General features: G+C 46.1%; 1 protein-coding gene across 5 annotated transcripts in view; it reads left to right on the top strand.

Annotated features, from left to right (window-relative positions):
* SEPTIN2 (septin 2) overlaps positions 1 to 17,369 on the top strand; it is an 806,446-nt gene that overhangs the window by 41,610 nt on the left and 747,467 nt on the right. Inside the window, exon 1 of one of the 5 annotated variants that reach the window (XM_078665712.1) lies at positions 1,316 to 1,335. The exons of 1 other annotated variant lie outside the window; for it this stretch is intronic. In XM_078665712.1, the coding sequence (XP_078521838.1) occupies positions 1,331 to 1,335 (5 nt within the window). In that variant the 5' untranslated portion in view covers positions 1,316 to 1,330. Of the gene's footprint in view, positions 1 to 1,315; positions 1,336 to 7,074; positions 7,115 to 7,288; positions 7,443 to 17,369 lie in introns of those variants that run through there. 3 more of the 5 variants (XM_078665715.1, XM_078665717.1, XM_078665716.1) reach the window with 3 other exon arrangements.

The raw sequence follows: 17,369 nt of genomic DNA, 5'->3' as shown, positions 1-17,369 counted from the left end.
CGTGAGAGACTGAAAAGAAGGACAAAACATTAGAAAGTGGGGAAGGGGTGTAGCGCTCTAGTGTTTTAAGGGTTGCGCTGAGGACCCGGAAGACCATGCACACAATGTATCAACTCCTGGCCAGGCGTGGCCAGGAGCCTTTAAATACAAGGACGGAGGTCGCTCGGGGCTTCCGGTCCAACAGAGTAATACAAGCGTGTGGTCTCCGTTATTGCAATATGTGCAGCGTTGCAGCGTGCCATAATAATCCATAGAAGCCCCTCCACCTCCCCTACAACCCCCTCTCAAACACAGCAAACAGTGGCGGCAGGAAATGAACAGTCGGGCTCCCCCGCGGCCCCCCGCAGTAGCAGCAACAGAGGTGATCAGCTTAGGTTGACAAACAAAAACAAAACAAAGAAGGGTACGAAGTTTAAGACAGGGTTTCCCTAAAAACCCCATACAATTCGGCTAGCTATGTGCTTTATAAAATCTTGAATATACATTGGCACATTTTACAAGCTGATCCAATTGTGAATAACGTCTTTTTTTAATCCTAAAAAATCCAAGAGGGCTATACATTGGCTTGGGTCCCTACCAGCCGGATTCTACAAGTGTAGACATTGTAACATCTGTACATACACTTTGGATAAAATTATATTGATTAATTAGAGCCCGATTTTTGGGACCTTACGTTAAAATTTATGTAGTGGAGATATTTCATTCCCATAAATTTGAAAGTGAGACAGATTGCCACCTTATATGTCCCATGTACCTTATGTATACATAAAGTTGGCGTACTCGTTATGGTAAACAAAGCCTCAAGCCCACATTGAATAATTGTGTCAGTATATCAAAACGGGGGTAGCCTACATCAATCAGGGTACAAATACTTTGATAAGTAAAAAGAGTATATTTAAACCGAGGTATAAAACAAGGACATGGCCCCCCTCATCAATGACTAGCTGGTCGGTCATAACCGAGGCAGTGTATCGGGATCTATAAATTTTAACGTAAGGTCTCAAAAAATGGGCTATAATTATATTGAGAACATTTTAGGTAATTATTTTCTCTTCGCTATACCCGTGATGTGCTTTTCCTTTTGGTTTTATGGATGCCTGCATTGTTTTGGCCTATACAAATGAGTACTTCCTTAGTAATTTTATCGAATGACCAAAACGACCTCAAACTGAGAATAGATGGTTTCTTTTTCTTCTATGTTTACTTACAGCGTTCTATGTGCACTGACCCAGACTGTTTCCCGATTTTACCTTGAAAGGCTTACTTTTAGATTGATTCAAACGAGTTGCGGTCTCGTTTATTACAATGAGTGCAGCATCTTTAAGTATCGATGAGGTATGAGAAATTTACTAGATTATCTTTGGGCCTCTCGCAAAACATGTTCTGACTGTTAGTTTCTTTTTGAGATGGGACATTACTCTTTATATATTTTCAATTAGCCTTTTTACATTGGTTTTATCGCCTTATACGTTAACATGCAAATACTGTTGGTGATTATTATTTTCATCACGGCTTTCCTCCATAAACACTTTTAGGGAGGCGATGTTCTACTAGTGATTCCATTATGGGTATAGAGGGAGAATTTCCATTGTTTATGTGTTTTTCTTCAAAACACAGATCCAATCGGGTTCTTCAAATGATATATGCTTATGTACTCTAATCCAATAGTAGTGGAAAAATGTATTTTTTTGTAGTGCGCTCTTGTACCTAAGAGATGACGTCTGATGTTGGGACTTTCTCTACTGCAGTTTCAACTCTCCACTACAACTAGGGGACTGCGGACCTTACTTGTGTCTATACAGTCCATTTTGAAGGTCTTCTCGCTTTGAAAAATTGTTATTCTTCATCTCCAATCCACTAGTGGTTGGTGGTTTTATCTTTCTTCAAATACTTTGTTCTAGATATAATTACAATGGGACATGTTGGAATAGTATACAATCTTCCAGTACATGCTCCTCTACTCATGTTTTCTTTTGGTCCTTTCCTCTTTCTTTTCACGCACATGGGGTACTTATATCTACATTCTGTAAAATGGTCTAGGCTTGGTTTTTGTCTCTATCATTTGGTTTTTGTCTCTATCAAGTACTGTTTTTGTTGCTATTCTCATGAATCACTCTTCTTGGTGGTTGTTGCACAAATTGGCTAATACATGAAGAATAATTTATTTTCCATAGAGTCTTATAATGCTTAGTGTTGCATCACATATCTCTATCCACAGCCTTGAACAAGTCGTCTACACAACGAAACACGTGATGGCAGTCTGCATCCACGCTACAACCTTGTGACACCAATATCAAGAGCTTTTACTTTTTTCATATTTGTATTTGGACTATGTCATTATGTACAACTGGTTTATCTTTGATGTTGTATTTTGAAATTAAATTTGAATGACAACAGGGTCAATTCATAAACTATAGTTGCTGTGCTCTGTATTATAGTTCTTCCTTGCCAATTGGGTTAAATTCAGACATTTACCTTGTTTTAAGGGAAAGAGCACTGGCACTGGGGGCATGGTTAGCAGGAACGCAGTGCAGTTTCAGTCAAAAAGCATCAGAACTAGGGCAGAAAGTGGGGGTGACCATATCCAAAATGTTTACTTTCATACACTTGCGATCTACCTTTTTCATGTGCTGTTTTCACCAATGTGATAACTGTAGCAGGCATAACTTTGTTGCAGTCCAGATTGAATAGATCATAGCTCTGCTCCATAAGCGGATTACCAGCTTCCTCAATTGTGTACAGTAGAAATGTGGCATCTTTTGCGAAAGATTTTAGTACAGTAGATATGTGTTCATGGTGGCAAAGGCTGTTTTTTTTGGCATTCACAAATGTTTGTTCAAATTCAATTACAACGCTGGAAATCTTTGGCTTGGATTTCATCCATGTTCTTTGAGCTCCTGGATTTTCCGTCAGACCTACAGCACCTCCATCTCCCTTCATGTTAGCATTTTCATGCTCATGATTTTGAACTAGAGCAATTGATAACATTCGAAGTTGCTTTTATTGACAACAAACTTTCCTCCCGAAACTCTGAGTGAATGAGTGGGTGGCGTTTTGCTAGTATACACATTAACTTTTGTGCCAAATCTGATGCAAAGTGGAAGATTTCAAATATATATATATATTTGTGAGCCATCTTAGATTTTGATTAGATTAATGACATAATAGGCAAGATACACTTGTGCTCTTGTACGCTTACAACTACAAAGACAAATGTTTGTACCAACTTTCAGCTTTCTATCGATTTTTGTTATAAAACAGGCTTAATAGCTGTAATAGCATACTGGTCAGTCTCTGGCAGCACTGGTTTTAGAGCATTAAGATGAGACATGGTCTCCAGGACAATTGTCCTAATTTTGTCTTCCAAGGAGCATGCCTCCTACGTAGGCTTCTTGCTCCTAGAGAGAGAGAGGAGTCTGAAACCCTCCTCTTCCTAGAATGTTTAACCATGCTGATAAAACAGTGGGGTAAAAAATGCCACGGAAACAGGTCTTAATTCCTCCAAACACTGAGCAGTATTACAACTAAGTCTCAACTCACATTGGCTCATTAAATAGACTGAGTGCACCAGCTCCTTTAAACAAATTCTCCACACATCTCTGACCTGGAGTTATAAAAAAAAATGCTTACATATGCGGTCCCTCCTTTGCTGGGCATATGTTCTGACTTCAGCAGTGTGCCCATTTCCGCTCCAACGCCCACCCCCCCTATTAAAAACCGAAACTCCACGGATGCCCCTGTCCAGGGTACAAGTCCTATAAAAAGAAGTGGGGAGACCCACTGGGTGTGAGTGTTTGATTGATTCAGATGCTCCGTCCATCACCACCCGCTTTTGTACCGCTTTTGGCCGCCATAAGTGTGGCAGGGTATGCTCAGACGTGAGTCCCTTGCTCACTTTGCCACTGGATTCAAGCAAGCCGGGCTGAAGACGGCTGGAATGCCAGAAACCGGTCCTCGGAAGCTTGCTTCCGGTCCAGGGAAGACATGGCTTGGCAGTTCGGGCTGGACTGTTCCCATGAGGCACAGGGTCAGACTGATTTGCATATAGCCATGTCTGAACTGGGGTGGCAGAGTGGGCTAAAGAACGGTGATGGATTAAACCCAGATCTCTTGACTGGGTGTGAGTGTTTGATTGATTCAGATGCTCCATCCATCACCACCCCCTTTTGTACCGCTTTTGGCCACCATAAGTGTGGCAGGGTATGCTCAGACATGAGTTCCTTGCTCACTTTGCCACTGGATTCAAGCAAGCCGGGCTGAAGACGGCTGGAATGCCAGAAACCGGTCCTCGGAAGCTTGTTTCCGGTCCAGGGAAGACATGGCTTGGCAGTTCGGGCTGGACTGTTCCCATGAGGCACAGGGTCAGACTGATTTGCATATAGCCATGTCTGAACTGGGGTGGCAGAGTGGGCTAAAGAACGGTGATGGATTAAACCCAGATCTCTTGACTGGGTGTGAGTGTTTGATTGATTCAGATGCTCCGTCCATCACCACCCCCTTTTGTACCGCTTTTGGCCGCCATAAGTGTGGCAGGGTATGCTCAGACGTGAGTCCCTTGCTAACTTTGCCACTGGATTCAAGAAAGCCGGGCTGAAGATGGCTGGAATGCCAGAAACCGGTCCTCGGAAGCTTGTTTCCGGTCCAGGGAAGACATGGCTTGGCAGTTCGGGCTGGACTGTTCCCATGAGGCACAGGGTCAGACTGATTTGCATATAGCCATGTCTGAACTGGGGTGGCAGAGTGGGCTAAAGAACGGTGATGAATTAAACCCAGATCTCTTGACTGGGTGTGAGTGTTTGATTGATTCAGATGCTCCGTCCATCACCACCCCCTTTTGTACCACTTTTGGCCGCCATAAGTGTGGCAGGGTATGCTCAGACGTGAGTCCCTTGCTCACTTTGCCACTGGATTCAAGCAAGCCGGGCTGAAGACGGCTGGAATGCCAGAAACCGGTCCTCGGAAGCTTGTTTCTGGTCCAGGGAAGACATGGCTTGGCAGTTCGGGCTGGACTGTTCCCATGAGGCACAGGGTCAGACTGATTTGCATATAGCCATGTCTGAACTGGGGTTGCAGAGTGGGCTAAAGAACGGTGATGGATTAAACCCAGATCGCTTCACTGGGTGTGAGTGTTTGATTGATTCAGATGCTCTGTCCATCACCACCCCCTTTTGTACCGCTTTTGGCCGCCATAAGTGTGGCAGGGTATGCTCAGACGTGAGTCCCTTGCTCACTTTGCCACTGGATTCAAGCAAGCCGAGCTGAAGACGGCTGGAATGCCAGAAACCGGTCCTCGGAAGCTTGTTTCCGGTCCAGGGAAGACATGGCTTGGCAGTTCGGGCTGGACTGTTCCCATGAGGCACAGGGTCAGACTGATTTGCATATAGCCATGTCTGAACTGGGGTGGCAGAGTGGGCTAAAGAACGGTGATGGATTAAACCCAGATCTTTTGACTGGGTGTGAGTGTTTGATTGATTCAGATGCTCCGTCCGTCACCACCCCCTTTTGTACCGCTTTTGGCCGCCATAAGTGTGGCAGGGTATGCTCAGACGTGAGTCCCTTGCTCACTTTGCCACTGGATTCAAGCAAGCCGGGCTGAAGACGGCTGGAATGCCAGAAACCGGTCCTCGGAAGCTTGTTTCCGGTCCAGGGAAGACATGGCTTGGCAGTTCGGGCTGGACTGTTCCCATGAGGCACAGGGTCAGACTGATTTGCATATAGCCATGTCTGAACTGGGGTGGCAGAGTGGGCTAAAGAACGGTGATGGATTAAACCCAGATCTTTTGACTGGGTGTGAGTGTTTGATTGATTCAGATGCCCCGTCCATCACCACCCCCTTTTGTATCGCTTTTGGTCGCCATAAGTGTGGCAGGGTATGCTCAGACGTGAGTCCCTTGCTCACTTTGCCACTGGATTCAAGCAAGCCGGGCTGAAGACGGCTGGAATGCCAGAAACCGGTCCTCGGAAGCTTGTTTCCGGTCCAGGGAAGACATGGCTTGGCAGTTCGGGCTGGACTGTTCCCATGAGGCACAGGCTCAGACTGATTTGCATATAGCCATGTCTGAACTGGGGTGGCAGAGTGGGCTAAAGAACGGTGATGGATTAAACCCAGATCTTTTGACTGGGTGTGATTGATTCAGATTCTCCGTCCATCACCACCCCCTTTTGCACCGAGACTGACAATATGCAAATTACTTCATGACCTCACGTGCTGAACGTGTCCCAGTGTCTGAAAATTACACCGAGACACGTTCAGCATATTTCTGTGGGCCCTGCTTCTTGGCATGGGGGATGGTGTCCACCCTGTGAAAAGAGTGGGGGGGACGCCGTGTACCTGCGTGTACCCCCGAATCGAGCCCTGCCTCTGTCTCCGTAAAAAAAAGCCTCCTTCAGAGATGCGATGCAGTCTGTAAAATTAAAACCTGTAAGCTTCACAATAAGAGACTAAGAACGTAACCCCTAATTCACAATGGTAGCCCACTATTTACACCGTGAGTGAGCCCAATAATCACATTTAAGACTATAAGTGAGACACTTCTCTCGTCTGATGAGCAGCTACAAAACAGGTTACGTGATTGGAGGCTGACTTGATAACCTTCTCTGATTTGCTGTTTTACTAAGATGTTTGGGACAAGTTTAAAGTTTCATGGGATTTGTAGTGTGCAGATTTTATATAGCGAGAGCTCGACCTGAAGGTATTAGAGGGCTTTACATGAGCACCAATTACGTTACACAAGGACACGTTCATTTTTTGGTAAGCACGGGGAGATTTCGTTATTTGCCCAGTCAAGGAAGCTGAGCTACTGCTAAGGCTCGAACCTGGTTCCCCAGCTCCAAAGTCGGCAGCTCAGCCACTACCTTTCCTTTGTAAATGTGAATGTTTAAATTGCCACTTAGTATACAAATTTAAGAAAAGAACGCATTATCTATCCTCCGCTATCGTCCAGTCATAACATTATTTTTTCTGTGTCGGGAGGTGAGCGATTTTAACGATGATTTGTGCTGCAGATTCATGACGCCCACTAGTGGTACATTCAGGAAACGAAGTTAGCCCTCTAGTTTTTTTTTGTACTCATTCAAAGGCTGTCGCTCCACATGAGAAGGCGTCTTACTTAATGTAGGTTATTTAAATTTGAAACTGGAGTCCAAACCACCCCCAATCCCCCGGGTAGAATGAAGCTTGATTGAAATAAATAATGTTTACTTAGCAGACTAAAACGCATAGTGACGCTTGAGCCGAACACTTCTACTGTTCGATTCGAAGAACAGCGTGATTTTTGATTGGCTACTGCAGAGAGCAGACCGCACCAGCTGCCCCATTGGGAGCGGTGGTTGGGCTTTCGCTCTTCGTCCTGTTTAATATCCGGGGCGGGTCTCGTGTTATTTTCAGCTGCTGGAAAGTGCTGTTCCGTTAGCTGTACCTACACGGAGCACTATTGTTGTAGGTAAGTATGTGATAATTTTGACTACCAACTCCTCTACCCCCATCACGAAACAGAGCCCCCGAGTTAGAATACTTTGTTTCTTTATAACAAGAAAGCAGCGGCGCTCACGAGACAACGTTGTTAATGCTGTAAGGGGCATTTTTTTTAGACCTTTTGACAGTCGTCGAAATCTGAAATCGTTAAACTGACCGTGCGCTCTTTTAACGCTATTGGTGTGTTTTATGTTAGATGTGATTATGTTGCGTCCACCGTTCTCCCATGTTTTTAAGAGTTTTTAGCGGGTGAGTATTTTCTTTGATTTGAGGTGTTTAGGAATTTAGCAGTGTTGTGGCTGCAGTGTAAATAGTGAAGCTAGATGGTTTCCTGTTTAGTGGAGTTGTGCCTTTCTTAGGGGACAAGATGGATGGGTTAGATTAGGGTGGGGATTTAGAAGCTACTGTAGGGGTTCGTGTGTGTGTTTTTTTAAAAAATATATATATTTTTTTAATTAGTGTTTTTTGACTACGCTTGGCTGGCTTAGGGCATTTTTCCGGGCTTTAGAAGTGGTATGGGGTAAATTGTTTTAGGTTTAATACCCTTCATGTCTAATTTATTTACGATAAATAGGCGGGGAGAGAATAGGAGGCGTGACTGATGAAGAAGAATACATTTTCCAGCTATCGCGACTAGAATTTTAGATTCTGTTAAGGACACAGAAGCGAGGATTTTGCTTTCTCAATTTCTTTACTAGTCCACAGCAGCCAATGAGAAAAGAGTAAACATTACAATAAGGTACGTTTCCCATGAGGCTTTGAACCACGCCTCCTTCAATAACCAATAGCAGCAGAGGTTAGCATACAAAATAACGAGGCACCATCTTGACTACCTCTTTCTTTGCAAACAGTCTTTTAAGTGTCCGAAAACAAACAATACTCCTGACTCTCAACAGAGAGCAACAACAGCAGATCCAACTCTCAATGGAGAGCAATTCCCAACATTCCTTGAGGCGACTGCCATCCTCCAACGAGGGGTCCATACCTTGGATCATTGCAGCATTAGTTCTTCTTGGAGTCAATTCCTGAAACAGAAACAAGTTTGAAAATGGGGAACCCATAAAGATTTGATATCTCCCGGTGGGAAAAAGTAACATTGCATAGTCCTTTACAACATGACAGTTGACATCTTACCTGTCCTAACGGGTGGGATGATCCTCGCCTCCGTGTCCTTAATAGAATCTAAAATTCTTGTTGCAATAGCTGGAAAACTTTGTATTCTATGGAAGAACCGGAGGCTCAGATTATGCTGGTTGAAAGCTGACCAACAACAACAGAAGAAACATGCGTAATGGGTTTATAGTAAAACACTGTAAACATTGAGTCCGAAGACTACTCTGCAGCTTTCAAAACGTCTTCTAAGCGAGACCCCAAAATATATGGCTTAGAGGCCATAGCACCTCTGGTGGAATGCGCACCATAAACAGAAAGGTCAATCCCTGCTTCAGACATAACCCATCAGACCCAACGCGCCAAGGTGGCCACAGAAACAGGACGGAAAGGCTTTTGGATTGCTAACAGCAATTGACCCAAGGGATTTGCTCTATGAGCTAATGTGCATTTCTCATGTACTTTCAAACATTTTAAAATGCATAATTTGTCATTGTGAGGAAAAGCAGGATACTCAACCGAACGTTACATAGTCTTAGTCCTCCTAGAGGTGATGAAAGACACACCCTGCGGAGAGAGCACCCTTCCTGCCAAATCTAAAGGATTCACATCAGAAAATCTTTTACTGGAGATTAAACACAATACCAGTAGGTTTAGCAGATAATTGTTTTAACGATAAATCGTTGTTATCTGGCCAACATTCTAATAAAGACAAAACTTTAGAAACTTCCCATAACTTAGTGTATCTGGGACGAGGCGGACGGGCAACTCTGATGCCCTTCAGCAACCTTCTCACTAGGGAATGCATCCTCAACGGCTTACCATCAATGTGATTGTGTCTAGCCGAGAGAGCTGACCTGAAATTATTAACAGACCTATACCAAAGACCTGATTCAGCACATTCAGAAAAAAAATGCAATACTTTCTTCACATCCGATCCCACGGGATCCACCTGTCATTGAAGGCACCAACCCACCCATTGCTTCCATGCAAAATATCTTTTCCGGGTGGATGGAAACCAGCTTGGTGTATAAACTCTGCAGCCGCCCATGAAAGGCTCTCAATTCGTTTGTGTCTCCTGAGAGCGTCCAAACCATGATGGATCACTGGTTCTGAAGGACCAGAGGATAAGGGTATCCCACTGGTCCTGGAGAAGTACTGGAAACACAGGTAGCTGAAATGGTAAGTCCACTGATGACTCCAACAGTGTCGGAAACCAAGATTGAGTCTTCCACAATGTTGTGATTAACACTACTGATGTCTCCTGTCGACGGACCTGGGCCACCACTCTCTGAATCAGAGCGAAGGGGGGAAAAGCATAGTTACTCTGAGACGCCCAATGTTGAAGAAACGTATCCGCTCCCATTGCCATCGGATCCGGTCTCCAGCTGAAGAACTGTGGGAGGTGAGCATTGAGGTGAGAGGCAAAGAGGTCTATCTTGCAAGGACCTCGCATATTCATGATCTCTACAAAAAGCGAAGGATGGAGTTTCTAATTGCTAAAGTCCCTCAGGAACCTGGATTTCCAATCCGCTATCTGATTGAGCTTACTGGGCAGATACTCCGCTATCACAGTGATCTTCTGATCCAGGCAAAAATGCCAAAATTCCCTCGCAATTTTGGCCTACGGCCGGGATTTTCTCCCTCCTAGGCGATTTATGTATCGCACGGCTGAAACATTGTCCATCCTGAGAAGGATGCAACAATTGCTCTTCAGAGGGGAGATCGATTTTATGGCAAAGGAGCCCGCTAAAGGCTCCAGACAATTGATGTGCAACTTTAACTCGGCAGACCATCGTCCGCTGGTGGCAAAGTCTCCATATCTTGCACCCTAGCCCCTTCGGCTGGCATCGGACTCTATGATGACGTCTGGAGATGTGCCGAAAATGGCTTTGCCATTCCACGCTTCCATATGTTCTAACCACCAACGAAGCTCCTCCTGAGCCTCTGCAGACAGGGGAATCAGGTGGTCGTACGAATATCTTTTTTGCAGATAATAAATCTTGAGTCGCTGTAAAGCCCTGTAATGAAGGGGTCCTGTGAAGATGGCCCGAATCGAGGCCAGTAGGTACAATCCTCGCTAAGGATCTCAACAAGACCATCTGTTTCGACATAGTGGAGCGGATCTCTCTCTTTGTCGGTTTGATCTTGGACATAGGGAGGAGTAACTGGGTGTTGACTGCTTCTATTTGAAACCCCAGGAAGTCCATCTGTTGACTTGGGGTGGTCATTGATTTTTTGAGGTTTATCACAAACTGTAACTCTTGCAATAGGGAGGTTGTCCACCCTTAATTTGTGAGCAGAAGGATCCGATCATGCGCCAAAAGTAACACGTTGTCGAGATAGAACTCCCATCTCCCGCAGACGAGTGACCACCGGCTTTAGTAGCTTGGTAATCACCAAGGGGCTGAGGACAGGCCGAAAGGGAGGGATAGATACAGGTACCATTGCCCTTTCCAGGAGAATTGGAGACATTTCTGATGGGAGGGGCAAATGGGAACCGTGAGGTAGGCGTCATTTAGATCCGAAGGACCATCCAGTGCTTCTCTAAAAGAAGATCTCTCAACGGATAGATACCTTCCATCTTGAAATGTCTGTGTACCACAAAGGGGTTGAACTCCCTGAGATTCAAAACCAATCTCTGGCCTCCTCCCTTCTTTTGCACCAAGAAACCGTTGCTGCAAAACCTGCCGGGAATGAAGGGTCCTACGGCAATAGCCTGCTTGGCCAAACGTTCTTGAAGCTCGATAAAAGCTTGCTCTAGTAGAGGAAAAAAGGAGAGGAGAAGGAGGAGCCACTTGACAAGGGGAGTCTGTTAATTCTATCTGATAACCTGGAACCGTGTGGAAAATCCACTCATCCTTGGTTAACTGTGTCCAATTCATAACAAAATGTAGCAATCTGCCCCCGAGGGGGATCATGGAAAGAGTGGCGGACATACCTGATGACTGGGCATCGAAGTCTGTTGACGCCCCTGTTATACCGGCCACGGAAGCCTCGGGATCTGGAGGGGTAGAAGCCAGCTTGTTCTGGTTCCTGTGTATACCCCCTACGTCCTGGGGCGAAGCCTCGCTGGGGACTTGGATTGCTGTAGCGGCCAGCCTAGTGTCCCCTGCCACGACCGGCCCTACCAGACACTGGGTGAAAGACCCTCTTGAGCGAGCACTGCTATTTGTCTAAAGATGCAAGCGTGCTGACGAATTTCACTATGTCCTTGACAAAACGTTCCCCAAAAACCTGACCCTCAGCCAGAGCCAACTCCACAAGTTGCGGGTCGATTTTCAAAAGGATTGACTTGCGCCTACCTGACGAGAGGGCGCAATTGGCATTGCCAAGGAGGCAAATCATTCTCTGGGTCCACCCGCCAGGACCTCTGGGCAAATAGCAGCCCGGTCTCTTGTGCTTGAAGGGCCAATTCCAGGATCTTTGCTAGGAGTTGAAACGTCAAACAACTTGTCCTGGCACGCCCTAAGGGCGCAATCTACTCCCTTTTTAGGGTCTTTCTTATACTTCTTCAGAAAGGTGGTCATAGAGGAATCAATATCTGGGGTGAGGGCCACCTTGTGAGCCAGATTAGGGACATTCGGATCTGAGGCGGGCTCTAACCTCTTTATCAAAGCTCTTACGCTGGTGGGTTTGCATATACTCTGCCACTGCCGGGGGTGGGAGGGTGGGGGGACCCAGTTTGAGGAACGGGGATGAATTGTATCTGACGGGTCAAAAGTGAAGGGGGAAGGTTGGACAGGCGAAAAGTAATGTTTGCGCTTCCTGGCGTGTTTGCGAGGACTAGATTCTTGGGATGAGTCAGTATCTGTAGTGTGAACAGGGACAGAGGGAGAAGGAGTTGGAGAGGAATGGCTGCGTTATTTGGAATAAACTTGAATGTGGGGCCAGGGAAGCCCAGCTGCCTTGGGGAAGGGGAGGGGGTGCAGGAGTGGCAGCGAGGGCTGGATTACTACCAACTAGTTGCTCCAGGCATTGAGAAATAGACAATAAGGCAGAGGAGAGGACCTTATCTAACTTGGAATCTAATTTCTTGTCAATGATAGCTTCCATAGAGTCCTCATAATAGAAATCTTCGTCTTCAGGGGGATCAAACTCAGCCACCTCCTCTTCATAGACTTCGTAGTCCGACATTCTGCAGTGTGTGTGTGTGTATAATCTCTAAATTCCTCAGAGGAAAGTTCAACCCAAACTCTCAAAAGAGATCGTCCGTCAGTCGGGAGCAAAGTTGGGGCAGAGGGGGCCACACAGATACCAAAAAGCCCTTGTAGCCAGGACTAATGGAGGGCATATAACCCTACCTGCCTGTGCAGACAAAGATTGCCAACATTTTTCCCCCAGTACACACTGGTAATTCAGGGGTTAATATTCTCCCAAGCGGTGAATGAAAAGAATACTGCCAGATTGAAAGAAGGCCCTCTATCAGCTCTGCCAGCTGCGTTAAACCCACGAGCCAGCCTGGGGCAAGTCGTCTTTCCAGCATTGCAAGGGAGCTGCCCACGTGCACAGGTGTGTGCAGGCTCCCGAGACGCAGGCGGCCCGATCAGGCTCTGACATGCACCTCGCTCCCTGCGTGGGGGGGTGGTGGAGGGCCAAACCCAGCCCGAGAAAACACTACAGCGCAACACACGCTGGGAAAAATAAGGCAACAAAGCGAGTTTGCGCTCGGCGAACACAGCGCGAGCTCGCTACCAAAAAGTGTTAGAAAGCAAGAATACCTTAAGCCATAACATCAAATGCATACATTCAATCAATTAAGGCATCGTAATTACAAGAGCAGAGACCAAGCGTGATCAAAATAGTGAGGCACTTATCTTGACTGCGTAGCAGCAAAGAAAGGGGTAGTCAAGATGGTGCCTCGTTATTTTGTATGCTAACCTCTGCTGCTGTTGGTTATTGAAGGAGGCTTGGTTCAGAGCATCTTGGGAAACGTACGTTTATTGTAATGTTTACTTTTTTCTCATTGGCTGCTGTTGAGTAGTAAAGAAATTGAGAAAGCAAAATCTGAGCCTCCGGTCCTGCCATAGAATTAATCGGAATCACTGGAATTATGCAGCCCGAATAGCTAAAATTATGTAACCGGAGTGTAGTAAATCTTTAGAATAAAACAATTCTACAGTCGGAATTGTACTTTTCATATTTGTCTGTTTCTTCTTCTTATGTACTCCAGGAATCAATAGATTTGACCTTTAAAACGGATGGCACAGATTTGTGATTCGTCTACACTGTCTGTGCCAAGTGTTTAGCACTTGAACATGAATTTGTTAATCAAGACATTTAAAGCAATCTAAAGTTTCTTTCTACTTTATTAGAATTAAATAGAGGTGTGTAGGAGAGTAGGATTTGCTTCTTATAGTTACCCCCACTTTTTGCTGATGTTTCACTGTTTTTGACTTAGTATGGTTGGGATCCTGCTATTCAGGACCACAGCCTAGCTGCCTTCTCCTCTAAATTGATTACATGTACTTTAGGTACACTCCAGATTGGATTCTGGGGTACACGTATAAGTCACAAGTATATGATATACTATGTACCTAGGGCATAGGTACCCCAGAGGCCTCCCAGGGGCTGCAGCATGTATTATGCCATCCCTAAGAGACCACGCAAATTGACACAACAGGTCTGCTACTGCAACCTGTGTACGGTGTTACATGCACCCCTTACGTAGATATAGGTACACTATTTCTACCTTATCACTGCACTTATAAACCAGTCACCCCTATGGCAGGCCTTCTCAATCCTGAAGGCAGGGTGTTGGCATTTATGTGAGAGATTGCCATGCATGAGCAGAGCCCCTCTGCAGCCTTCGGAATCTATTCCCTGGGGTTGTTCTGTGATGCAGCCATACAATATACTCTTAAGTGCATTATAACCTTGCAGTAAATGCTAACTTTAAAACGGCTGCACAGAAACCTGTGGTGTTTGGTGTCAAACACCTTTGAATCATAACTCCACAACAGTAACTGGTGTGGGAAGTATGATTCTACCCTCCTAGAAGGAGAAATATGACCACAGCAGTACACCCGGTACCAGGTTTCTCGACCTTGACAAGATGGATGCTACCAGCCACAAGCAAAAATCAAAATAGGGCGTGAAGAGGTAGTGCTTAAAAAGCACTGGGGTGGATGCACCCTCCTCCAGTCAATGGTATATTCAAACAACAAGATCCACCTATCACTGGTTTTCCTGTGAGCCAAGATATGACAGGCATACACAGTATTTGTTAAAAATACCCCTCACACACCAAAAGGTCCCTTGGTGTCATGCTTCATCATCGGGGTCTTCCCGCCCCACTGCGGGACGGGGCGTGCTACGACTAGCGACTACGCTGGAGCACTCAGATATTGTAAGTGCTATGTGAGGTGTATTGTTGTGAGTGTAAGTAGGGCCAAAAAGTGATAGGAAAAGTGAGGTTAAAAGAATACCTGGCCTTTTGAAAACAAAAAAATTCTTTATTACTCATTGGCTGGTATTGTTAAAAATTGGTGTGGCGGAGAAACAGCTTGTCAATGAGCTAGTTCTCCTGATGGTGTCAACATGTTTCGAGCCTACCTGCCTCTCCGGAAGCCGCGGATGAGGGAGGATGCGAGGAGAACTCGAGGTTGAATGGAAGTTTAATTTACCCCTCATTCCTGATCGGCTCATGGGGCATTGTCTCCAACTTATTACAGCCCACGTATCAGTAATACTGTTAGGGCTCTATAAACTGTAAATTAATTGCATACAACATAGGTATTAGAATATCCGTTTCACCTGTATATACACATAACACACATTGATGGCAATATTAGTGAGTGATAGAGGGATCTGACCCCGTCCTGACGAAGAGGCAGGTAGCCTCGAAACATGTTGACACCATCAGGAGAACTAGCACATTGACAAGCTGTTATTCTCCGCCACACCAATTTTTAGCAATACCAGCCTATGAGTAATAAAGAATTTTTTTGTTTCCAAAGGCCAGGTATTCTTTTAACTGCACTTTTTGACCCTACTTACACTCACAACAATACACCTCACATAGCACTTACAATATCTGAGTGCTCCAGCGTAGTCGCTAGTCGTAGCACGCCCTGTCCCGCAGCGGGGCAGGAAGACCCCGATGATGAAGCATGACACCAAGGGACCTTTTGGTGTGTGAGGGGTATTTTAACAAATACTGTGTATGCCTGTCATACATATCTTGGCTCACAGAAAAATCTGTTAGAGGTGGATCTTGTTGTTTGAATATGCTACCAGCCACAGACACGAGTCTGCCCTCCTGCTGCGGGACGAAACTCCGGCAGGGGAGGCTGGACAACATGTTTCTTGTCACAAGGTGTAACCACCTCCCAGACAGGCTGTAGCATATTGGGGCTTGGTGGGTGCACTCTGAGTGCTTTGCTGTCTGCACTGGGGGCACATTTGGTGTCCCTGTGCATAGTCCAGCTCAAACTGGTTGCAGGATCCATTTGCTTCTGCTCTGGCGCGAAACTGGACAAAGGACATGGGTGTAGCCACCCCTCTGTCCTGACCTCCCATAGGTGGGTCCCCAGAGTTTGTCCCAGCCCTTCCTTGGGTATAAAGTAGGAACCCCTGGCTACAGGACTTTAGCTTTACCTGGAAAAAACCCTGCTGCAGAACCAAGTACTTTGACTATCTACACTGCGTTGGATGACTGAAGAATCTCCTTAGGAGTAAAGGAGTTACTCCCCTGCTAAGTTAGCACCAAAGAATCATCTTACCGGTTTGCAACTTCGAAGCTCCTGAGTACTCCGAAGACTTTTGTAACACAGGAGGTGGGGTTCCAAGTGTCCTTGAGGTTGACTAGTGTGCTCATTAAACCTGAGACCCGTATCCCTCGTGGACACCATACAACCCGAACCCCTGGGCACCGTGTCCATTTGCAGAAGCATCTGCTTTCCGGTGACCCATGAAGCTGTGCTTTGGGCTACTTGTAGTCCAGACCCCGAGCAGGGATTCCACTGAAGATTACCGGCCTACACTCCACGAGTGTTCCTGGTATTTTATGATTCCTCTCGAGGTCCCTTCTCAATCCCTGGTCCGTTGGCCTGTGGGTCCCTCTGAAGGCTACTTTAACTTTCAGTGGGCTTCCCTGGTTGCTCTTCATCGCTTGGGGAGTCCCAAGGACCTTGCTGGTCCTCACCGAAGCATCTTCTCTCTGACCGCATTGGGTTGCAGTTGCCAAGGCTTGTTGGTGTTCAATCCGGACACTGACCCCCCTAGCACTCGACATCCTTTGTGGGACAGCTCGCCTGTGGACTTTGTTCGTCCTCGACGTCTCCTGGTCCCCGTGGCTGCAGAGGCAAGCTTCACCTCGTCTCACCGGAAGCACCCGACATCGGTGGGCACCCAGAAGTGATCCAAACTCTGTCCCCTCTGCTTTCAGGTTCTTCTCCGCTTCGATCCAGGCTTGGATTACACTGGACACTTTTCCTCTTCACGGCAGCAGCACTTTGCAGCATCAGGCCATTGAAAACAACGAAGATTCCTGACACCATTTGACACCTATGCACCCTGCTTCCCTGGGTGAGGTAACATGAGTACTCCAGTGCTCACATGGGTGCTGGCCTTAGAACCGTCTAAGTTTGAAAGGGTTTACTCAAAGTCCTCTCCTAATGTGACTTTCCCATACAGTTGTACAGAGCTTGCGGCTGTGCTCTCACACTACACGCGTCCCCCGTGGGTCCCCTGTGTCACTATCTTGGGTGGTTCCTTGGGGTCCCAGCAATTCTACGTGCTCTAGGCACTGTCTAGTCTAGTCGTGGTTGTTATACCAGTTTCT

Source organism: Lissotriton helveticus, chromosome 11, assembly GCF_964261635.1.
Source record: "Lissotriton helveticus chromosome 11, aLisHel1.1, whole genome shotgun sequence".
Lineage (NCBI taxonomy): Eukaryota > Metazoa > Chordata > Amphibia > Caudata > Salamandridae > Lissotriton > Lissotriton helveticus.
This window is presented reverse-complemented; position numbering and strand designations above follow the sequence as displayed.